Consider the following 23,741-nt stretch of genomic DNA (forward strand, 5'->3'; position numbering starts at 1 on the left):
GGGCTCCGGGCGTCGTGGGCTGGTGGCCGCCTCCCTCTCGAGTCTGTCTCCCTCCTCCCATGGCTTCACCTATTCCTGAGGACAGCAGTCCTGTGGGACCTGGGGGCCAGCTTGTGCCAGCAGGACTCTGCCGTATCTGAATCCCTCACACCAGCGCCAACCCCGTTTCTAAAGAAACTCAGATTGTGCGATGCAGGGGAAGGTGCAGGGGACGCAGGCTGGGGGGGAGGACAGACCTGAAAGCTCGGAGGAGACACCAGGGCCCCCCCCCCACCACCACCACAAGGCGAGGCTGTGGGTCGGGCGGATGGGCGGTGGGGCTGGCATCTGGCAGAGGCAGGAAGGGAATGGCCCGCAGGACAGGGGTGGGGCTGTCAGGCAACAGCTGAGCAGGACACCTGCCAGCCTCTTGGTGGGTGTTGGGCTGGGGGATGGACGGGACGGAGTGAGCCCTGGGTGGGCAGTACCTCGGGGACACAGAGCGACCTCGCCTTCCCCAAGGGGGTCTTCTGGACGCGTGCATGGAGGAGTCCCGGCCATTCGCGTCGCCGGCTCTAACCCAGGAGGCGGCTCCAGGAAACAGCCCCAGCCAGGCTGGAGGCCGATTAGGACTGTAACAAAGAGGAAGCCACACACAGAAGTGAGAACGGGACAAGGATACTTCGGGAGAAAGAGCGTTTCTTCTGCGGGAGCACGTGTGCCGCGGACACCAGATGCCGGTTCTGGGGGGTGGGGGCAGAGGGGGGGTCCCTAACCAGGTCACAGGCCACATCCCCATCCTCATTGGGCCTGAGTTTTAGGGGTGGGGCTGCCCTGGAGGCTATAAAAATCTTGCAGGGGAAAAGCACGCCTCTTTCTCTTTCCAGAGGCTGCCTGCATTTCAGCCGTGAAAATAAGACCGTGAGGAGCCAAGGATACCCCTGCCCCTGGCCCCTCGTGAGAAGCCAGGGGTCCCCCCCAGCCCCTAAGGCCCCAGAACCCACGCCAAGAGGGGGCTGCCTCTCCCCCTGGACTTCGCCCTGCTTCCCAGGTAAGTACCAGGTGGGAGGGGGGTCGCTGGGGAAAGACACACAGCTTCCCGCGAACCCAAGGCCCCCCGGGGCAGGGGGACACCCCGGATGTGCACACGCCTCGTGGCATCTGAGATGCGTCGTCCAGGGCAACACACAGCAGACTCAGAGGCTTGATGCACAAGGACGATGCTGCGTTTCTCGCTGACAGGACAGCGGTGTCACCTGTCCTGGGGGGACCTTCTCGGTGAGGGGCCGGCCCACACCTGCGTCACAAGCTGGGTCCAACGTGTTGGCCAGATGAGTGAGCTGGACAGTCTGGCTGCCCAGGGCGAGAGCCGGCCCCAAACTGCGGCTCTCGCATCCCGGGCTCTGGGCTGGAAGTGTCCAGAACGCATGGCCGCTATCCAGCCCTGGCCCCTGAGCCCGGCCAGCTCGTCCGAAGGAGGAGAGACCCTTGTGTCTGGGCTTGGCGACGACGCCTCCCGGAGGCCTCCTCTGGTGGGTGATTGATGTCGGGTCTCGGCCCCCCTACCTAGCCGAGGAAGGAGCATCTCAGGTCAAGTGTGTGCACGAGCTGTCATCAGTGGAGGCCCTGCCAGCCCTGCAGAGCCGGGGTTGGGTCTCCTGATGGGGGGCTGGGAACGCCCTGAACAAGGTGGGACGGGGCAGGTTTGGGGCTGCCCTGCTGGGGCCTGGGACCCTGGGGAGGGGGCAACCCGAAGGCAGGCCAGGGTCCCAGGCTCTGCTGTGGGGTCTCTGCTTCTGTGGCTGCCCTGAGCTGGCACCCAGGTGTCAGGAGTGTTGGCAGGAGGTGGCTCAGGTGGGGGAGGAAGTGGGGGGCCAACCAGGGGCCACCGTCACGGGGGTGGGCTGGGGGGTGCAGGAGGTGGGCCCTCGGGGAGGGTCCAGGAGACCCGACCTGCGAGCTGCGGAGGGGGCTGCATGAGGACCTCGGGCAAAACCCTGAGGGGGCGTCGAGACCGCACGGGGCTGAGTTACGGCAACTCGGTCCAAGCAACAGGCTCAGGCTGCACTGATTTACACTTTTAATGGAACTTCCTGCCACTGTTTTGTGATCCCGGGTTTCCTGTTACTCTGCGTGGCACACGCTTTCTGGGTTCCAGACGGGGCTGGAGCCAGGAGCGCCCTCAAACCCCAGGGCGGGGGCGCTTTAGAGAGGGGCTCACACACACACACACACACACACACACACACACACTCACGGAGGCCCGCAGTCTCACATGCACACAAACACATGTGTGCACACATGCAGTACACAAAAGCGCACACAGACAAGCACACACAACTAACATGCACACACATGTGTACACAGCACACACAGACATACACACTGTGATGTGTGCTCAGACGTGCACACATAGGCAGACACACAGATGCACACAGTCACACAGACACACAGACATGACCACACACAAGCTCACACGGGCAGGCACGCCCACTCCACCCATCATATGTCACACAGATACACACGCACACATAGGCATGCCCGGCGCACACGGGCACACACGCACATAGTGTGTGCTCACTCAGACACACATATGCAGACACGTGGAGACAGGTGGTGCATGAAGCTGCATGCACAACACACACGTGCGTGCAAGCACACACAGGCACACAGACCCGTACACACGTGTGCACACGCAGTCTTCCAGGGGGTCCCTTCCTCCTGGAAGCAGCACGACCTCCCCGGGGGCTTTGGCGCCCCCCCCCGCAGCCACCCCCCACAGTTGCTGTCTCTCTCCTCCAGCCCGGCCCTCGCTCCAGTGGGACCTGCGTGGCCATGGCTTTCCTCTGGCTGGCGGTGTTGCTGATGCCCGTCTCCTGCCTTCTGTCAGTGCACCAGGGTAGGACAAGCCCAAGGGAAAACGGTGTGTGCTCTGCGGGGCCCTCGGGCTGGGCTGGTTTTCCGTTGCGCCGCTGACGCCGAGGCCCGCGGAGCTTCGTAGCTCACACAGACACGTTTCATGGACTCGGGGCTCATCTTGCAAAACAGGGGCCTCGCCGCCGGGCGGTGACTCTGGACACGGTCCAGATGCTCCATCCAGAGATGCTCAGGTTTCTGGGATGCTGGGCGGCATCGCTCATCCGGGACTTCGGCTCGCCTCCTCCTGGGCGGGGAGGAGGCCACGGCAGGACCAGGGCAAGGGCTGCATGTGCCGCAGTCCTCACCCACGGGACCTGCACACAGCCCTTTCCTAAGCTGAGCTCCTGGGGTCCTTGTCCACGATGAGGTTCTTAGAAAGGGGGGATGGTGGACAGAGAGAGTTGGGGTGACGCAGCCCCCAAGGCAAGGAGCGCCCCCAGAAGCTGGAGAGTTCCTCCGACTGAGCCTCCACGCAGGACCCACCCTCAGCATCCTGGCCTCCAAGACGGCGAGGGAGAAGCACGGATGTAATCAGAGATGCTGTAGCCACCACGCCTTTGAGAGGCAGACCAGCCGAGCAGGGCGTGTTTGGGGCAATTCCATCCTGCTTTCCTCATTTCCTAGTGAGGACTCTTTTAGGGGGGCAACTAGGGTCTCCTTGGTCTCTGGGAGGCTCCCCAATATTCAATCATGGTGGTGATGGATAAGAAATGAGTCAGGAAATGGCGATGTGAGTTCCCACTGTGGCTCGGCAGGTTAAGAACCCACCTAGTGTGCATGGACGTACAGGTTCAATCCCTGGCCTGGCTCAGTGGGTTAAGAAGCTGTGAGCTGTCGTGTAGATCAAAGACGCGGCTCGGATCCCATGGTGCTGTGGCTGTGGTGTAGACCTGCAGGTGCAGCTCTGATTCAGCCCCTAGCCCGGGAACCTCCATATGCTGCAGGTGTGGCCCTAAAGAGACAACAAATATACAAAACAAAAAAAACCCAAATGGTGCTAAAATTCAGTGGTAACTTTCCATGACAACAAGAACAGACACGGGTGCAAAGTCCCGAGCTGGCCGTGCCCACCTCTGACCATCGGTGTCCGGCGGCCCTTGGGTGACAGGTGCAGCTGGGAGAGATACTCTGGATAGGGGGCAGGAAGACAGCAGGGACCCCCAGGGGGAGCCCACATCCTCAGCTCCGGGAAAGAGACTGGATGTTGCTCGGGCGCCTGGCACCCTGGGATGAGAGACCAGGCTTCTAATGAACGGGGTGAAAGGAGAAGGGGGCCCCGCAGAGGTGTGGGCTGCCTCCGGGCAGGTCTGCACACAAGCCCCCACCAACAGGGGTCCCTGGCTGACAGGTGGACCCTGGTCAGGGCCCAAGGGGGTCGTGTTCACCTCGGGCTCGGGTGCGGTCCCCAGAACTGGTTGACGTGGGCCAGGCTTCAGCCAGCAGGACCACAGCCGGTCCATCCCCCGACCAGAGAGGCTCGGAGATTGCAGCCGGCAGGGTGTTGTTGGCTGTGGTCACGGCCGAAACATTTCATAACCCTGAGAAGTTCATTCGTGCATTTCCTCAAATAGTACTGGAATTCAGATGGTGCCTCTGTGTGTGTGTGCCTGTGCGTGTGTGTGTGCTGTGGGGCCCACTAGCGGCTGCTGGCTGACTCAGCTCAGGCTGCTTAATTAACATACAATAGTCTGGGTGTCTCAAGAGGGGTCTCAAGTGACAGGTATTTATTTATCACAGTCCTGGAGACCAGTGTCTGAGGTCAAGGGGTCCTAGGGACTCCAGGGGAGGGTCCTTCCTGCCTCTTCCAGCTTCTGGGGACTCCAGGCGGCTCTGGGCTGGTGGCCGCCTCCCTCCTTCTCTGCCTCCGTCTTCCCGTGGCTTCTCCTCTGCGACTGGGTCTCCTCTTCTGTCTCTTAGGAGGACACTGTCCTTGGAGGGAGGGCCACCTGATACAGGAGGACATTGTCACTGACCTCTCCCTTCATCACACCTGCCAGGCCCCCCTTTGCAGATAAGGTCCCGCTCTGAGGTCCCGGGGTCAGGACTCCAGCATCCCCGGGTGGAGGACAGGGCGCAGTTTCTCACGAGTGGCTCTGCTCCAGCATAGACTGGAGGGACTGGGATCCTAGCATCATGGCTCCAGCATCCCCGTGGAGGCGCTGGGAGAAGCGTCCCAGGGGAGCGCTGAAGCATCGGAACAGAGAAGGACCACATGTGCTCTCTTCATTTTCTCGAGCAGAACTCAGCCACAGGGCTCTGCCCGGTGCCCGCAAGGGGCGGGGGACATACAGGGGGGTTGGGCGGGGAGGGGGCAGGCTCCAGGTCTCGGGCTCCCACCCCGCATCCTGCCTTTGTCTGCCCGTCTTGTCCTGGGGCCAAGGGTTCTGCCTCCTCTGTGGTCAGTTCAGCCCCATGGGTGATTTAGGACCAGTGACCAGAGACAGGAAGTGAGGCTTTTTTCTTCTAGGAACCAGCCTGCTCTGACATTCTAGCAGCCCCTTGCAAGCCCTAAAACAGTAACTTTGGTCAAATTGTGTAAGACGTGGGTATGGGACACGGTGAAACAGAAGCATTAAAACCAGACACTTGTAGTTCCCGTCATGGTGCAGCGGAAACGAATCTGACTGGGAACCATGAGGTTGCGGGTTCGATCCCTGGCCTCGCTCGCTCCGTGGGTTAAGGATCCGGCGTTGCCATGAGCTGTGGTGTAGGTCACAGATGCGGCTCGGATCCTGCATGGCTATGGCTGTGGTGTAGGCGGGTGGCTACAGCTCCAATTAGACCCCTAGCCCGGGAACTTTCATATGCCGCAGGTGTAGCCCTAAAAAGCAAAACAAAACAAATAACAAACAAAAAAAACCAGACACTTTGCCTTGTTCAAGTCAGACAAAGGAATGTTAGTCTCTCACCACTGAGTCTGAATTACTGCAAAGTGATTTTTCTCACTTTATCAGGGTAAAGACATTTTCTTCCATTCCTAGTTTGCTAAGGTTTTTTCATCCCAAAGGAGTGTTAAATGTTGTCAAAATATTTTCCTGCTTCTCTGGAGATGATGTGTTTTCTGTTAAAAAGGGTGAGTTATACCAAAGGTTAAAACAAACTTACGGGGAGTTCCCGTTGTGTCTCGGGGGGTTAAGAACCTGACATGGTGTCTGTGAGGAGGTGGGTTTGATCGCCGGCCTTGCTCAGTGCATTCAGGGTCCAGGGTGGCCTCGAGCTGTGGCGTAGGTCACCGAAGTAGTTCTGATCAGACGTTCCTGCACCCTGATATGTCTTGTGGTCACAGCCGGCACATGCCTGCCTCTCTGTGTCTAGTCATTTTTATCCGGGGCTGGACATTGTCCAGGAGGGGTGGGGGAGGGTCTGCCTCGGTTGTCTTCCCATTTTTTTTGGTCTTTCAGTGTTTTTAGGGCTGCACCCATGGCATATGGAGGTTCCCAGGCTAGGGGTCCAATTGGAGCTGTAGCCTCAAGCCACAGCCACAGCCACAGTAACGTGGGATCTGAACCGTGTCTGCGACCTACACCCCAGCTCACGGCAATGACAGATCCTTAACCCACTGAGCGAGGCCAGGGATCGAACCCGCTTCCTCGTGGATGCTAGTCGGGTTGCTAACCGCTGAGTCCGACGGGAACTCCTCGATTGACTTCTTTAAAGATGGAGAGTTTTGTTCTGCATATCAGTCTTCGTTGTTGGGTCAACTTGTGTGGAAGCTTGTTTCAGGGAGAGTCACCTTTATTTAGTGTTTTTTGTTGTTTTTTTTTTCCTCTCTGACAACAAAGGCATGACCCTCTGGGGTGTTTCGTAGCTGCTCTGTGGGTTCAGCAAGAAATCTCTGCCTTGTCTCATTGGAACATGAATGTCTTTCACCCAAATAACTCTCGGATCGTGCGTCTTGCGTCTCCCAAGTATTTCTTCCACTAGCTTTCAAGAGTCGTGCGCTGCTCTTTTTGCGTGTTGAGAAATAGTTGATTTCGGAGTTCCTGGTGGCTCAGCAGGTTGAGGATGTGAACGTTCCGGGCTGGAGACTGAATCATGTCCCGGGAGTGACCGAGCCCAGCAGTGACAATGCTGGATCCTTAACCTGCTGAGCTGCCAGGGAACACCTGTGTTTACACTGTATCTATTTATCTATATTGTCCTATAAAATATATGGTTTGGTGCCACTTACACAGCATCCCCAAATCTCAGTCTGTGAAAGAGGCGTTGCTCAACTATCTCAGCCGAATTGTTCTCAGTGAAAACACAGACTGTGAACTACAAGGTCAGGAAAGGTAGCCCCACGTCCTCATCCACGGGGGTGGCAGGAATCCTGTGTTTTCTGACGTCTTTCCCCCATCGTCGGGAGGGTGGGTTGGCAGGGCCCTAAGGAGCTCGTGACGCTTGGCGTCTTCCAGCTTCTGGCAGCTCCCGAGACCTGGACTCCCTGTAATCAGCAGGAGGAAGGGGGTCCCCTGGGGATGCTGGCTGCATCGCCTGCATCCTATAAGCCTATAAACGTTGCAGATCCAGACGCACCGATTAGGAACTTAAGGATAGAGCCGGAAAGTGGACGGCTGAGCTGGGACTCCACGGAAATGTCTCCGAAATTACGTGTTACATCAATTCGAACGTGAAAAGCGAAAGGTGTGCCACGCTCCTGTCCTTGGCCCCAGGAGTCGCCACCTGCGCCCCGGGGCCTGAGAGCCAGCCGGGCCCAAAGTCCGCTTTCCTCTCGGGTGTCACAGGAGGGACACAGGTTCTCCTGGGGGCTCAGCAGTGGGATGCGGGGTCACGGCTGGGCACCGAGGCTCAGGTGCCTGGTCCTGAGCATCTGGGGTGGTCCCACTGGAGGGGTGGGTGTGGAGATGGGCTGAGATGCTGCAGGTGGAGATCTGAGCCCAGCTGAACATGAGAGGTCGGGAGCACTGCACCCCCGCCCCGCGACAGACCCCCGGCCCCCCACCACGTCCCAGCCACAGCTCCCTCCTGGGTCAGAGGGTTCAGGGAGCCTGAGGATCGAGGTGGGTCTCCTGGGCGGTGTCGGTGAGAATGCCAACCCTAGAAATGTCTCAGGAAGGAAAGAACATTTGTCAATTCCTCGAGAACACACCGGGTCCTCTCACCTCAATATTATTATTATTTTTATTATTATTATTATTATTATTATTATATTAGAGTGGATGTACAGGGTTGTGCCAATGTCTGCTGAACAGCGCAGTGACCCGGTCAGACAGAGATACACATTCTTTTTCTCATATGCGCTTCCATCGCGGTCTGTCCCTAGAGGCCGGACAGAGTTCCTGTGCTGCGCAGCAGGACTCATGGCGTCTCCATTCTCAAGTCAGAGTTTGCATCTACGAACCCCACACGCCCCGTCCATCCTCTCCCTCCCTCCTCTCCTCCCTGGCACCCCCAGTCTGTTCTCCTCATCTGTGAGTCTGTTTCTGGTGGGTTTTGTCAATTTAATTTTTTAATCAACGTGATAGCTGCACAGGGATTAAAGAGAGAAATGGTTGTACAAGGTTTGTGTTGACAAAATAGCAGCCCCCCCCCGCCCCAGCCTCAGAAACGCCACTTCCCTTCCTCTTTAGCCCAATTCTGTTGTTCCTTCCCTCTGTCTCTATGACACAGAGTCCCGATGAACTCCGTTTGGCGAAAAATTGTGGGTTTTTCCTCCTAAGCAGCAGGAGGCTTGACCTTTTCTTTCCTACTCCAACTCACGCCCCAGTATATCTCACGCTCGTTCTTTCTCTCTCTCTGTCTCTGGGTCTCTGTTCTGTTTCTCTCAGTCTCTGTGTCTCTGTCTCTCTCAGCTCTGGGTCTCTGTCTGTCTCTGTCTCTCTGTCTCTGTCCCGCTCAGGCTCTGGGTTTCTGTCACTGGGTCTCTGTCTGGGTTCTGTCTCTCTCAGTCTCTGTGTCTCTGTCTGTCTCTGTTCTCTGTCTCTGTCCCCCTCAGGCTCTGGGTCTCTGTCTCTGTTTCTCTCAGTCTCTGTGTCTCTGTCTCTCTCAGTCTCTGTGTCTCTGTCTGTCTCTGTTCTCTGTCTCTGTCCCCTCAGGCTCTGGGTCTCTGTTCTGGGTCTCTGTCTCTCTCCTCCCTCCCTCTCCCCGCCCCACCTCTACGGATGCGGCGACTTGGATGTGAGACTTTGAGAATGGGTCCTACACTGCGTTCTTTTTACCCTGGACACTCTCTCGTCTACATTTCTGGTTCCCCTCGTGGTGATGAAACAACCCTCTTCTCAGGCACAGAACAACAGGTACTGCGCCGTTCAGCCCATCCATGCTCAGTGACCAACTACACGGTCTCCGTGAACCAAGGGCCGCCGTTGTCCACGTTCTCCACGTGGATCCTGTATCTGAGCCAGGTGACCGGGGAACGCTCTCGGGGGGCGTGGGGGGGGGGCGTTTGCACGTGATCCTTCCTTCGTGTTCTTGTTTTAAAGGGCTGCACCTGCGGCACATGGAGGTTCCCAGGCTAGGGGTCAAAACAGAGCTGTAGCTGCCCGCCTACACGCAGCTCACACCTTAACCCACTGAGTGAGGCCAGGGATGGAACCTGTGTCCTCATGAATGCTAGTCAGACTCATGTCTGCTGAGCCACGATGGAAACTCCATGTTATTTCTTAAAAATATGATTCTGGGGAGTTCCTGTTGTTGCTCAGCAGATTGAGAACTCAGCCACGAGGCTGCAGCTCAGATTCAGCCCCTCGCCTGGGAACTTCTGCGTGCCGCAGGTTTGGCCCTACAAAAAAAAAAAAAAAACTTCTGTGTATATATGATTCTGATGGGAAGAGACCTCAGCTGCACAGAATCAAAACTACCTGTGAGAAAGGCAGTTCAGAAAGACCACTGGGGGTTTCTTAGCCAAACCACTCTGGGGGAGGGGTGGGGGCAGGAGGGGGTGGAGGAGGGTATTAAGGCCAGGTCGGGGTCCTTTATCTTTTTTGGGGGAGCCGCACCCCTGGCATATGGAGGGTCCAGGCTAGGGGTCGAATCGGAGCTGCAGCTGCCGGCCTACACCACAGCCACAGCCACACGGGATCCTTCGCCCGCTGAGCGGGACCAGGGATCAAACCTGCAGCCTCACGCAGACTAGTCGGAATCGTTTCCAGCGAGCCACTCTGAGGTCTGATATTTGAGCAGCGTAGGTGTGTCCACACCGCGCTGAAGGTGCCCAGGGCTTACAGGGCGACGGTACCGGCTGCTGGAGCCGAGGCGACCCTCCGTCGTCTACGAGGGCCTCGGGATCAGAGCTTTCCTCTAGAACCGGACCCCCTTCCCCCTCTTCTTGACAAACCCAGAAGGGAACCCAAGGCGGCGGCAAACCTGACTGCTGGATTCACGATGTGCACTTCCTGACGTGCAGTGGGCGCCGGGCCGTGCGGCGCCCCGGACGTGCGCTACCGTCTCTACCTGGAGAATCCACTGTGGGTGCAGCCGCGGGCGCGCAGGCTCCCCGGGGCGCTGGGCGCGGGGCGCGCAGGGCTGCGCGGGGCAGGGGGCGCAGGGGGCGCGGGGGCGCGCAGGGCTCCCCTTGGCGCGGGCGCTGGGCCGCGGTGACCGCTCCGCCCGCCACAGGTCCATCAGATGTGGGAGTGTGTCCACGACGAAGCTGACCCTCGGGGGACACACTTCCAGTGTCGCTTCGACATCTCCGCCTTGTCTGACAAACTGGGCCGCTTAGCCGTTTCCTGGTCAACGGCAGCACAGCAGCGGCTCCAGAATCCCCTGCTCTGAACTTACGAGCCAACTGTCCCCGATGGGTAAGAATCGACGGCCGCGGCTTTAAAAGTCTCCTGTCCGGGTGGGCGCTGCTGTGAGGAATACTGGGGGTGCCGGGGGCGGGGCGGCACTGGCTCCTTTCCCACAGTCCTGGAGGCCAGGAGGCTCAGAGTTCCAGGGGCACTGTAGTCCCTGGCAGGGCTCCACTCCTGTTTTGTTTTATTTTGTTTTGTTTTGCCTTTTTAGGGCCACACCCGCAGCCCATGGATGTTCCCAGGCTAGGGGTCGAATCTGGGCTGCAGCTGCCGGCCCACCCACAGCCACAGCAACGCGGGATCTGAGCGTTCTCTGCAACCTGCACCGCAGCTCAAGGCAACACCAGATCTGTACCCCACGGATGGAGGCCAGGGATCGTGGCCTCGAATGGGAGTATCCCAGTACTTATCCTGCTGAGCCACGACGGGAACCCTGGCTTCCTCTTCTTAGAAGGACCCTAATCTCATCACCCCGTTTCCACCTTCACGGCCTCATTAACCCTGGGCACCTCCCAAAGGCCACCCCGTGATGAGCCCAGGCTTCCTGCCAGGGATCCAGGAGAGGCTCGGCAGACAGATGGGTTCCGGGCGGCGGAGGCGGACCCTGCAAGGGTAGATTCAGACATGGTCCCGCAAGGAGCTGATGGAGATGAAACAGCCCGGGAGGGCATCGGGCCAGCCCACTGAGAGAGGGCCAGGAGGAGCCAGGTCCCACAGGAGCGGGGGTCTGGAGCAGATGAGAACAAAGCAGGGGGTGTGTCCCCATCAGAGTCCCCCGCTGGGACACAGGCTGCCGGGTGACCCTTGAGGAGTGGCGTTGGCCGGCCAAGTGCTGGGGGAGAGACTGGCCCTGGCAGGGCAGGGGACCATCAGCCTGCCCTGGCGGGGGGGGGCAGGAGGAAGGGACCTTGCAGCAGGACCAGGCTTTGTCCCTCTGCCCGCAACCCTGGAGACCTGAAGTCAGAGGGGATAGAACGGGGCTGCCATGGGGTGTGTGCTAGAAAGCTGCCAAGGGCAGGGTCTCGGGGTGGGCGAGGGTCTTCCCAGCCTGCGTCTGACAGCTGGTCCTCAGGCGAGTGGGCACTAACCATCCCAACATGTGCTCGTCGCTTGTATCTGTCTTTTAAGTCTATATATTTGCTTTTTAGGGCTGCACCTGCGCCTATGGAAGTTCCCAAAGGGGTCCAATCGGAGCTGCTGCTGCAGGTCTACACCACAGCCACAGCCATGCTGGATCCCATGACCACTGAGCAAGGCCAGGGATGGAACATGTGTATTCATGGATACTAGTCGGGTTCATAACCCACTGAGCCGCCAGAGGAACTCTCATGTCTCTCGATATTTTTGCCCATTTTTAACCTTTAAACGACATTCTCCTCTCTCCCCCACTGAGTCTGAAGGAGGTCTACTGTATTTTTTTCTTTAAATTTATCTTTTCTTTTTGGCCGCCCCTGGCATATGGCGCTCCCGGCCCAGGGATCAGATGCCAGCCACAGCTGCAACCTACAGGCTGCAATGGCAGCAAGGCCGGACCCTTTAACCTGCTGTGCCGGGCTAGGGGTCGAATCTAGGTCCTGGCACTGCAGGGACGGCCCGTCCTGCTGCGCCACAGTGGGAACTCCGAGGCCTATTGTAAAAGTATCTCCAGGAACAACAAAAAAATTTTTTTGGATGTGTTTCACTCCTTAAATTTTTTTTTTTTTTTTTCTGCCCTAGAGATACTCACCGCCCCCAACATCACAAACAGTTGGTGTAACCAAAGCTATGCTATCATGCGGTGGACAGTGCAAAGTAACTTCAACTTTCATTTCAAGTATGAAGTTCAGATACAGAAGGTAACCCGCCCCCCCCCACCCCCGCCGTGGGCATTGCTGGCGTGTACATACCCCGGGGACGCTGGGATTTTCGGGTCCAAGAAAAGGGGAGTCGGACAACGAAGGAACTCTGGCCAAACAAAAGTGTCTGGTGGGGAGTTCCCCTCATGGCTCATAGGGTTAAGAGCCCAACTAGTATCCATGAGGACGCGGGTTCGATCCCTGGCCCCGCTCAGTGGGTGAAGGCTCCTACACGTCCGTGAGCTGGGGTGTAGGTCATAGACACGGCTCGGATCCCACATTGCTGTGGCTGTGGTGTAGACCTGCAGCTACAGCTCTGACTCGACTGCTAGACTGGGAACTTCCCTATGCTGCAGGTGCAACCTAAAAAAATAAATAAATAAAAAATCTGGCAGATTGAAAGACGCCTCGGACATTGGCGAGGAGGTCAGAACATGGGGGAGATGGCTGCATGTTTCCAGCATGGCTGGGGGCAGAGGGGGTGCTTCTGAATTAATACCCAAAAGACAATCAGCCCCATAGAAAAAGCCGAAGGGTTTCATGTTTTCACTTTACGGCATGTGGAAGTTTCTGGGCCAGGGATTGCGTCCAAGCCACAGCTGTGGCAATGCTGGATCCTTTAACCCACTGCACTGGTTGGGGAACCCACACCTCCGCAGTGACCCCCTGCAGTCAGATTCTTTTAATTTGTTTCCTTTTTACAACCCTCCCTGGGCATGTGGAAGTTCCTGGTACAGGGGCCGAGTCAAAGTTGCATCTGTAACCTGCACCAAAGCTCACGGCAATGCTGGATCCTTAACCCACTGAGCGAGGCCAGGGATAGAGCCTGCGACCTCATGGATACTAGTCAAGTTCTTAATCTGCTGAGCCACAGCAGGCGCCCCGAAGGGCTGGCAGTTTTCTCCTCAGTTGTTCTGTACACTTGAAGCTGCTCTGACAAATAAGGGCCTTTCTTAGGGACCAGGCACCCACGTCTGCTCTTTCCTTCCAGGGCGAGGACCAGGCCTACAGTCAGGAGGTAGGCGCCCCCTGCCCTCCCAGGAATGGGCCCTTTTCTTTCTCTCACTGTCTGTGACTCTGCGAGGAAGCTCCCAGACCGCAGAGCAGACACCGCTGCCTGCCTGGTGCTGCCCACGGGTCCACCCCCACCGCCCCGAGCCCCTCCGGACTCAGTGGGCGCATCGCCACACTGTCACGCACCCCGAAGCTGCATCTAAGCAGCCAGGGTGGCGGCCTCCACACAGGTGGTCCCGCTTCATAGACACCCCGAAATCGCCAGCCACCGACCACCCCCGTCTTTGTCACTCCCCGCCGCTGCCTCCCTCTCCTCCAGCTTCCCGTGGCTTCTGCTCTGTGTCTGGGTCTCCTCTGGTGTCTCTTTGGAGGACACTGTCCTTGGAGGGAGGGCCCCCCTCATCCAGGAGGACCTCCTCTCAGGCCCTTTACGTCTATCTGGATAATCAGACTGGAGGGTTAAAACCACAGGCTTAAAACCCTCCCCCACCCTGGGGACCAGACCTCTGAGGTCAAGGGGTCCCAGGGCCGCGCTCCCTCCAGACACTCCAGAGGAGGGTCCCTCCTGCCTCTTCCAGCTTCTGGGGGCTCCAGGCGGCCCTGGGCGGGTGGCTGCAATTGTCCCGTATCCACACAGCATCTCTCTGTCTGTGTGTTTCTATCTTGTCTGTTTTTATAAGGACTTCAGTTATACCGACAGGTCCACGGTGCCCCCCACCCCGGCCCCCGTAAACAACTACATCTGCTTCGAGCCTATTTCCCAACAAAGTCACCGTCGGAGAGGCAGAGGGTTAGGACTCTGCACACGAATCTGGGGGGGACTCGCAGCGCACCCGTGGCCCCGTTCCCCCCTCGGGCCCAGAATGGACTCTCCCTTCCACTTCCTCCTGAACTGCAGGTGGAGAGAAACTCCTTGTGGCTGTACAATCCTGGAACCTACACGGTAAAAATAAGAGCCAAGGACGCCAGTTTCAATCTCCCCTGGGGCGACTGGAGCGCCCCCCAGCGCTTCGGTGAGTGCCACCCTTCCCGGGGCTTCTCTGTGGCTGGGTCTCCTCTGGTGTCTCTTAGGAGGACACCGTCCTTGGATGCAGGGCCCCCTCATCCAGGAGGACCTCCTCTCAGAGCCTGTCCTTGAAACTGGATAATCAGACAAGGGGGTTAAAATCCTGGGGACCAGATGTCTGAGATCAAGGGGTCCCAGGGCCCCGCTCCCTCCAGAGGCTCCCGGGAGGGTCCTTTCTGCCTCTTCCAGCCTCTGGGGCTCCAGGCGGCTCTGGGCTGGTGGCCGCCTCCCTCCTGCCTCCGCGGGACCCTGGGTGGCAGGAAGATGGCTGTTGCCAACGCTCTCAGTCACAAGATCAGCCTTTTCATGAAGCTTTTAATTTATTTTTTAAAATCAAAGTGCATGTGAAAAGTCCACGATGACCCCAGGTCAAATTCAAGGACTGGGGCAGCTGCGCAGCCAGGGCTTAGCCGGGGAGGGAGCCCGGCTGCGGTTCCAGGCAGAACAGACTGCTGATGGTCAACCTCTCCGCCAGTGTGGCATCAGGCAGAGAGACCGGGTGGCTGGCTCTGCCGGTCAAGGATCCCCTGTGTCACTGCTGTCGCGTGGGTTGGCGCCCCGCCCAGTTACTTCTGCATGCGGAGAGCTGGCCCCAAACGAACAAAACCAGACCAAACCGGGAGTCCAACACACTGGCCAGAGCGCAGCGCTTGTCAGTGGGCCGCTCCCAGCCCTCGCCTCCCAGGCTCCATCGGTGGTGCTGCGGGTGGCGGCGGTTGGGATTCTAGACTTGTGGGAGGGGTTCCCGCGGGGCGCGGACCCGCGCGCTGGTGGGTGCTATTCCCAGGTGGACGGACCCGCCCCAGTGGCCCTGCACCTCCTCCCCGAGCCCCGGGGAGGGGCTGTCCCTGGAGCCCCCAGGACCGGCCCCGACGGGTCCCCTCCGCCCCTCTTCGCAGTGTGTGACGGAGAGAAGGGCACGGTCTTGCCGGCCTGGCTGACCTCTTTGCTGATCGCGCTGGGGATGCTGCTGGCTCTGGGGCTTGTGCTCCTGTTATGCAGAAGGTGAGCGCCCGCCCCCGGTTTGCTGAGTCGTTTTCTGGAGCGCGATTCGCAGGCCACGCTCCCCCCGCCCCCGACCCCGTGCGCCCGCGTCTTGGCTGTGGGGTGCGCGTGCGCTGGTCGCAGGTCGCGGGCCACCGCCTCCCGTCGCCCCGACGCTCTTTTCCCGACCCGACGCTGGTTTCTGCCACCTGGTCCTCGCCGACTGCAGAACCCAAGGAGCCGGGTCCCCGATGCAGCATCTTGGGGGCCCTCCCCGCACTCCCAGCACACGTGGGGAAGGGGGGCTTGAAGCCAGGCTGTCCTGTTGGTCCCTATTTGCTCCCGCCCCTGTGCCCCGACGCCCCCCTCTGCCTCCAACAACCTCAGGACGAGGCTCTGGGTTCCCTCTCCCACCCCGGGGGGCAGCAGTGCCCTCATGGGCTTTCCCACCTGCCTGGCAAGCCCTGTGGCTGGGGTCCCTCCCGAAGGCCGGCGCGCTCTGCCCAGTCGGTGGGCCCCGCCCAGCCCCCAGCCCCACCTCAAGTCTGTCCATCCCATCCCGCACCCCCGACCCGGCTCTGCGGCTCCTCTCTCCTGGCTTCACCCTCACCCCTCCCAGCCGCTCGGTTGAAGGGTGGATAGGCCGCTGCCCCGGAGGGGACCACCGGCTCGGTGTGGAAGCTGTGCGGAGGCCAAGGTTGCCACGGGGATGGGATGGCGGCCGCCTGCTTCTTTACGGGGTCTCGGGCGGTGGGGCAGCCGACCGAGGAGATGCAGTTCCGCCCGCCCCGGACTCGGACTTCTCCTTCCTCCACGTCTCCGGGGGAGGCGGGCAAGAGACCCCTCCCAGCGAGGTCGGGTCTGTCCCTCGTGGCCTCGCTGCCGCCCCTAGCGGCCGGCGGGGCGGGTTTCAGAGCAGGTGACTCTTCTCCCAGGTTCTCAGTGAGGCAGAAGCTGCTCCCGCCCATCCCTCACCTGAAAGACCCCATCAGTGACAACCTGCAGAACGAAAGGATGGTATGTGGCCGCCCCTCCCCGCCAGCGGGTGGGCCCGGGCCACGTGCCCACAGCCCCGCCTGGGGTCCGGGTGACGAGTCGGGCAGGGGAGGGGCCGGTCACCCCGAGGTGCTCCCCGGGGCGGGACCCCCCCATTGGTTCAGCCCTGGCCACAGACCCTGTGGCTCTGCCCCTCTTCACCCCGACCCCCTTACCCCACAGATGGCGTGGGACCCCGAGCAGGAGAGCCGGGAGGAGTGTCCCGTGGCCGAGGTGCAGGTTTTGGGGGAAACATGAAGTTGGTGCGCGGGACTCGCTCTCGGCTGGTCGCCCTTGGACGTGGACGTTGGAGGCGGGGGCAGGGGTGGGGAAGCGCGGTGCAGTGTAGGTGCTGCTGCTGCCTCGCGCAAGGGGACTCTGTGTTGCGCTCATTTCTCCAATAAAGGGCCTGAATTTTCACCCTGTCACTGGCCCTCGGAGGCGGGGACCCGCCGCCGGGACCCACTTTCCGCCTCCTGGACTTAGCGGCGTTCGGGACCCGGCTAGAAAGTCCACTGGGTTTGCTGGGTCCTGAGCCCTGCCTGCCTGGTTCCTCCGCTGGATCGTGCTTCCCTCTCTGTAAGGCTGCGTGAGAAGGAGCGGCTACACGTCCCCTTCCAGCTACAGGAGTAAAACCCGGGAGCCTCCTCGGAGGCACAGGAAACCGGCACACTGACACTCCTGCAGAAAGCCCAGGGCTGGTGATGAAACAAGCTCTAGACGCCAAGAGCAGCCCAATTCTGAACCGGGCAGTTTGCTCAGAAAGCAGATCTGGGCAGACAGGTTCCAAGTGACCCCACCCCAGGAGCTGGGGAGCGTGAGAACTGACCGGTCGTGTCTTGTCCCTTATCACCCCTCAGGAGCTGGGCGACCCTGGGGACAGCCTGCTCAAACTTCCTCTAACCCGACCTCGCCCTGGTCTGGAGGTCTCAGATCTGCCTCCCAGCTGGGGCCGCGGTGCACGTGGCTTCCCCTGTAGCAGACCTCAGCCTGTCCTTCCCAGGGTCACTTGACTGTGGAGGCAGCGGGCAGTGCTGTTCTTGGGTGGCTGGGTGCCCGGTCCCCGGGTCCCAACGCTGGCAGTGGTGACCCCAAGGGCAGGTGCCCAAGATCACACAGAAATTCATGCCAGGAGCAGGCTGACCTGCCTGGGGCTGGTCTTGGGCACACCAGACAGCTCTGCTGTGGTTCGAGTCCAGCTCCAGTGGAGGCTGGAATGGTGGGCGAACGCTCCAGTAGAGAAACCCAAGCAGCACCTGGCTAGGGAGGTGGGGGTGGGCTCAGACGCCCCCGCACCCCTCCCCACCCAAGGGCAGCTCGGCTCCTGGCACAGGCCAGGCAGCCACGCAGGGGCCTTCCCACCTGAAAACCCACGGACGCCCGTGCCCCCGCCACACAGGGGCGCTCCGTTCAGAGGCAAGAGCAGGGTCTGTGTCCTGATTTTATTGTTTTGCAACAGAATGCCCGACATAGAACACAATCGCAAATATTCGGCTGTGCAAAAGAGAACAGTGCTTAAGTACAAAGGGAGACATGATTTTTAAATAAATACTTAAACACAGGTCGGTCCTACAAGCACCTGGGGTCTAGGTCTGCCTTCGTGGAGCTGCCTCCCCTGCGGACCCAGGACGCCATCATTCCCTCCCCCCGCAATCGATCGATGGGTAGCGGCCCCAGGGGGCCGCGCCCTCTGCCAGGCCTGGGCCGTCCGCAGGGACACTGGAATTTCTGAAGGTCAATGGTCCGTGACAGTGGAGAATGATTCTACGTAGGTCCCTGGGTCCCTTGGTCCGCGTGCCCGCCGGGCGGGGCGGGGCCTAGATGACCTTCTTCAGCTCGTCGTACAGGACCAGCACGAAGGCGCCGCCCATGCCTCGCAGCACGTTGGACCAGGCGCCCTTGAAGAAGGCCTTGCCGCCCTCGTCCTTGAAGATCTTCCGCCAGCAGTCCAGGGTGCCCTTGTACATGATGTCGGCTGGGGGAGAGGGCGGGGGTCACGGGGCGGGTCGGACCGGCCCGGAGCCCTCCGAGCCCCACTCCCACCCCCGGCCCCAGGGACGCAAGGGCGAAGGGAGGGCAGGCCAAGGACGTGTGCAGGCACCCCGGGGGCCCTCGTGCAGCCAGGCTACCCCACCCCCGGCCCAGACGCGGAAACCACGTGGCGTCCAGGCCCAGCGCCGCCGGCAGAGGCCGCGCCCGGGGCCCCGCCCCCAGAGCCCGGGAAGCGGACGTACCTCCCTTGCGCCCGGACTGCATCATCATCCGCCGCCGCACGGTGTCGAAGGGGTAGGAGACCACGCCCGCCACGGCCGTCACGGTCTGCGCGATCATCCAGCTCACCACGATGTGCGTGTTCCTGGGGTCGGGGAGCATGCCTGCGGGGCCGCGGGCGGCGTTAGGCCCGGTGCTGCAGCTGCAGCCCCCCTCCGGCTCCACGGGGGGCCCCTGCAGCCCGCGACACCAGGAGTCAGGCCGCGGTCAAACGCAGCACCTGGGGACCGGGACGGCGCCTGCCACCTACAGCACGACAGCCCCCAGGGGCCGAGAGCCTCGGGGAGCGGACTCCTCCGCATCCGCTCCGCGGCAGAGCTGCCTGCTGGGCCCGGGCCTGACCTCCACGGCTTACGTTCCAGGGTGAGCCATGCCTCGCTCACCTAGACAGACACCGTACGCCGCAGCGTCTAACTATTCTAGGAACTGAGACGTTTAAAGAAGTGGGGGGAGAAGACCACACAGCAGAAAGGAGCCCCTTCCAAGGAGAGGAAATGGAGAGACGCAGAGAAAGGCCCCTGTGAGCACAGGGCGCCCGCAGGCCCCGCCCGCACCCGGTCTCAGCGCCCCCGCCCACGCGTCCGCCCCGCGAGCGCACTCACCCTTGGCCGTGTCGTACACGCCGAAGTAGGCCGCCCGGTAGATGATGATTCCCTGCACCGACACGTTGAAGCCCTGGTACAGCCCCCGGATGCCGTCAGACTTGGTGATCTTCACCAGACAGTCGCCCAGGCCTTTGAACTCCCGCTCGGTGGCGGATTTCCCCACGTCGGCAGCCAGGCGGGTTCGGGCGAAATCCAGGGGGTAGACGAAGCAGAGGGAGGTGGCGCCGGCCGCGCCGCCGGAGGCCAGGTTGCCGGCGAAATACCTCCAGAACTGCGTGTGCTTGTCCACGCCGCCCAGGAAAATCTGCTTGTACTTATCCTTGAAGGCGAAGTTGAGGGCTTGCGTGGGGAAGTAGCGGATGACATTGGCCAGGTTGCCCCTCCAGAAGGACAGCACGCCCTGCTCCTTGGGGATGCGCACGATGCAGTCCACGATGCCCTTGTACTGCTTGTCGGCCGCGATCTGCTTGCTGGCGTGCTGCACCTGAGGGCCGAGGGCGGGGGGTTCACACCAGGGGCTCAGAAGGCACTGCCAACGGCCTCCCCGAAACGGTGGGTCCGCAACTAAGAGAGGTCGTGCAAGCGGCCTTAAAGTTTCGCGAATGGCCTCTAGGGAGGAAACCCCCTTTCATCACTCACTGTCCATCATCCATCAGCTGATGCGAACTACGGCCTGGCCATGTTTCTACCTGTGCTACAATTTTGACAGTTTCCTAACAGGTAAGGACAGTTTATTCCGACTTAGAGCCGAACAGAAGGTTTCAAAACGGAGATAGAACTCAAGTCCCGTGAAAAGTCAGAAACACGGCCGTGGAGACCCGCCCAAGGTCACCGCCCGCGCCGCGGTGGGGTCTGTTCACGCGGTGCCTCACGCGCATGCGTCCCCCGGGCCGGGCCCGCAGGACCCAGTGCGCAAGCGCGGACGCCGTGAGCCCAACTACTGGCAGCCAGAGCGCTGCCGCAGCCCCGCTTCTGCGCATGCGGCGGCGCCCACATGACGCGCGCCCGGGCCGCCTCCGGAAGCCCGCGGCGCGCGGACAAAGCGGTGCGGCCTCCCGCTTCCGGTGCACGCGGCCCGCCCGGCCCGCTGTCCCCGCGCCCGGGCCCCTAGCCCCTCACCCGCGCGCGCGCGCGTGCGTAGCCCGCCTTACCTGTAACAGCAGCTTGACCCGCTCAATGGGGGCCACGGCCGTCTTGGAGATGGCGGCGGCAATGCCTCCGGCCAGAAAGTCCTTGGCGAAGGAGATGGCCTGTTCCGTCATGGTGGCGGGGCGAGCAGCACAGCGGCCGGAGAGCGGAGCGGAGGCGCGGAGATCGCAAGGTAGGCGCCTCTGGTCAGCGCTGCCGCCGCCGGGACCGAAAAGACGGGGCTGCCAGAGCGCAGCCGCTAAGGCGCCAACGCCCCGCCCCGCGCCCCCGCGCGCAGAGCCCATTGGCTGCGCCGCCGCCCGGCCCCGCCCCTCCGCTCGCGCCGCGCCCCCGCGGGCTGCCGGGAGCCGCGCTGCGCCCCGCCCCTCGCCCCCGAGGGCCGCGCCCATTGGCTACGCCGCGCCGCCGCCGCCCCGCCCCTTCCCGCGCGCGGCGCCCCGGGGTATGCAGGGAGCAGGGCCCCGCCCATGCGCCCTGCAGGGCCGGGGGCGCGGCGGCAGCCTTGACCTTGTCAAGGTCACGCCGGGCCAGGCGGACGCGACGGACCGCGGCGGCGGAGGGGAAAGGCCGGGGTTGTCGTGTCCCCCGCCTGGTCTTCCTCCGGTCTCGGCGGCGCGCACCCTTGGGCTGGCCCCATTGAGCCCCAAGGCCCGATCGCAAGCGCAGGACTCGACCCCATGATTCCCGAGTTCAGACCGCGACCCCAGGCTTCCTTCCCTCACGCTTGAGGCTTGGCCTTTCCTGCAGAACCCTGAGTCCCAGCTGCGACCCCTCGACTCGCCCTGATGACTCCTGGGCTCTGCGGGATAGAGTCTCGGCCGGGACACCCGGCGCGTCCCGTGGGAGGGGCGACAGATTCAGGGCCATAGCATGAGGAGGCACGGTACCCTCTCTAGGCTCGGTTTCTGGAGGGCTTGCCTGTTCCCTCTGAGAGAACCCAGCCTGTCCCAGGCCTGTCACTGGAGTGCCCCGGAGTACCCCGCCACTCTGTGGGGTTCCCCGGCCCTGACCCTGAGACTCCAGGTGCACTTAGCGAGCCGGGCACTGGGTGGGGGAGAGGAGAGCCGGACCTCCCAGGTCTTGGTGCCCTGGGTGGCTTACTGTGACGTGGGGCCTCCCAGACGGACAGGGACACGTGTGCCGCCATCAAATGCTTATTCTCTCGTGCACTCACGTGCAGTGTCTATACGCGTGTTCACATGCACAGCTCACAGACCTGCAGATGCACGCACTCAGACATGCAGGTCTTCACACACGGGTGCACATCCCCCCTCCCCAAATCGCCCGAGGCCAAGATGTTTTGAAGCGTTGTGAACGCTTTATTGAATTATAAATAGCCCAAGTCATAAGTGTACCTATCACTGAATTTTCACAACCTGACTACACCTGTGTACCAGCACCCCCAGGTTGAGGAGAGAACCTTTGTAGCAACGCTGGTGCAATGACTCTTGTATTTTTATTTCCCTCCCTCCCTGCTTCTCGATTTCTGTTTTTCTCATTCCCCTACGCTTTTTTTCCTCTGTCCTTCCCCCCTTTTTTGGGCGGGAGTTTCCCCTGTCCCCCCTAGCAGGCGATGCTGTGTGCATGGATGCCAAGGAAGCCCCCCCCCCAGCCCTGGGCACCTGCCATTTTTCCGCCCCCGTGTCCTTACACAACCTTCATCTGTCCTCTATTGACCTCCCGGGAGAGGCAGGTAAGGGGCGGGGCCCGGAGGCTGGTCCAGCTGCCGGGGTGATAGCAGCTCCAGTCGCTCAGGTAAAGATGGCTGTGGGGGAGGGCCTTGAAGTTCCGGCACTTCCTGAGGCTTCTTGGGACTGGGGGGCCGGCGCGCCCCCGCCCGCAGCGGCCTCGGGGCTCTGGAAGAGAGGGCGGCGGTGGTTCTGGGCTGTGGCGGAGCGCTCCTAGCTGAAGCAATCATCTGTCTTCATTTGTACACAAGATGTGCCTGACTGGGCAGGGCCGACCCTGTGATGGTTATCGCTGTTGGCTGCGCTCACAGGGGCCAACCAGCCTCAGCTGGTTCTTCAGGCTCCAGCCGGGAGGCCCTGCAAGTGGGAGCTGGAGAGCCTGTGTTGGGGGGAGTAGGCTGGCAGGCTGCGGTTCCCCTCTGACTGACCCACTCCCCTCCCCGAGGCGCGAAGCCCCTCTCTGTGCCCTCCCTGCTTTCCCTGGTCAGTGCCACGCTGTCTATGGGTTCCTCCTCAGAACCCTGAGGGCCCCTGGCTACCTGGGCCCGCCGCCACCATCGGTGCTCCACCAGCGCTTCTGGGAGCGAGGAAGGAGTGGGATCTCTGTTAAGTTCAGAACACGTTTTTCCCTAAAAAGCATTTCAGGTGGCGCAGCGAGTTAAAGATCCAGCGTTGTCACTGCAGCGGCTCGGGTCCTGCTGTGGCGCGGGTTCGATCCCTGGCCTGGGAACTTATACATGCCATGGGTGCGGCTAAGAAAATAAATAAAAATAAGCGTTTCACGCAGGCCTCGAGCTCAGACCCATCTGTCCTCCGTGCTTAGGAGGGGGAGGGGGAGGATGACTTGGTCCTTGTGCTGCACCTGGGCTGAAGGGGGGGGCGGCAGGGCCACACGCACCAGGAACCTGGGCAGGGAGGGGCGAGGTGGACTGTGCAATTGGGATTACAAAGGGGACCGAGGATGCCCAGAGGTGGGGTCCATTTCCAAGACCCCTGGGGTGTGGGCGGGGAAATGGGCGTGTCCCCCATTCCTCACCGCTCTCCCAAGGTTGACTTAGGACGTGGACGGTGTGGGAGCATCTAGAAAGTGGGTGCTTTAACTAAAAGAACCGGAGGAGGTGTTCAAAGGTGATCAGGTTTCAGCTGATGGCTCCGAATGAGTCATGCAAGTTATGAGGGTGGCATCTGGGGAGGCTTGGGGGCGCGGGCACGTGCCAGAAGCCAGGCCATGAGTCAGTCCTGGGACTCCGGCCTGAGACTGGATCAGGCCCTGCCTTTAACTGACCGGATCTGGTGAGCGGTGCGGGGACTTCGAGGGGAAGGCGCCTGGTGGAAACGCGGGAGGACCCTGCAAGGAACGTGGGGGAGGGGCGACACGCTGGGGACTCAGGTGTCCTCTTTAAGGTCTGTCTCCTACTTCCCCCCCCCCCACGGACAGGTGCAGAGGGCAGATGTTA

At 61.0% G+C, this 23,741-nt stretch overlaps 1 protein-coding gene and 1 long non-coding RNA gene across 8 annotated transcripts; one reads left to right on the forward strand and one right to left on the reverse strand.

Moving 5' to 3' along the window:
- The first annotated feature begins 399 nt into the window (after positions 1-399).
- On the forward strand, positions 400-16,994 carry IL3RA. Of its 7 annotated transcripts, none has more exons than XR_002341032.1 (13): positions 400-719; positions 867-1,030; positions 2,782-2,878; positions 7,405-7,524; positions 9,124-9,245; positions 10,182-10,307; positions 10,459-10,643; positions 12,354-12,472; positions 13,464-13,490; positions 14,385-14,499; positions 15,452-15,557; positions 16,472-16,553; positions 16,755-16,994. It is a non-coding gene; the product is annotated as an interleukin 3 receptor subunit alpha (long non-coding RNA). The 7 variants fall into 7 exon arrangements; XR_002341034.1 differs by having other exon boundaries at positions 400-697; positions 2,782-2,902; XR_002341030.1 differs by having other exon boundaries at positions 400-697.
- Positions 16,995-17,998: 1,004 nt separating this feature from the next.
- Positions 17,999-20,780, reverse strand: SLC25A6 (solute carrier family 25 (mitochondrial carrier; adenine nucleotide translocator), member 6). The gene is given in 4 exon segments (NM_214418.2): positions 17,999-18,546; positions 18,806-18,946; positions 19,445-19,931; positions 20,599-20,780. Coding segments are annotated over 4 exon segments (897 nt in total). The 5' UTR covers positions 20,710-20,780; the 3' UTR covers positions 17,999-18,388.
- Positions 20,781-23,741: the final 2,961 nt, after the last annotated feature.

This window comes from Sus scrofa, unplaced genomic scaffold, assembly GCF_000003025.6.
Source record: "Sus scrofa isolate TJ Tabasco breed Duroc unplaced genomic scaffold, Sscrofa11.1 Contig1537, whole genome shotgun sequence".
Taxonomy (NCBI): Eukaryota; Metazoa; Chordata; class Mammalia; order Artiodactyla; family Suidae; genus Sus; species Sus scrofa.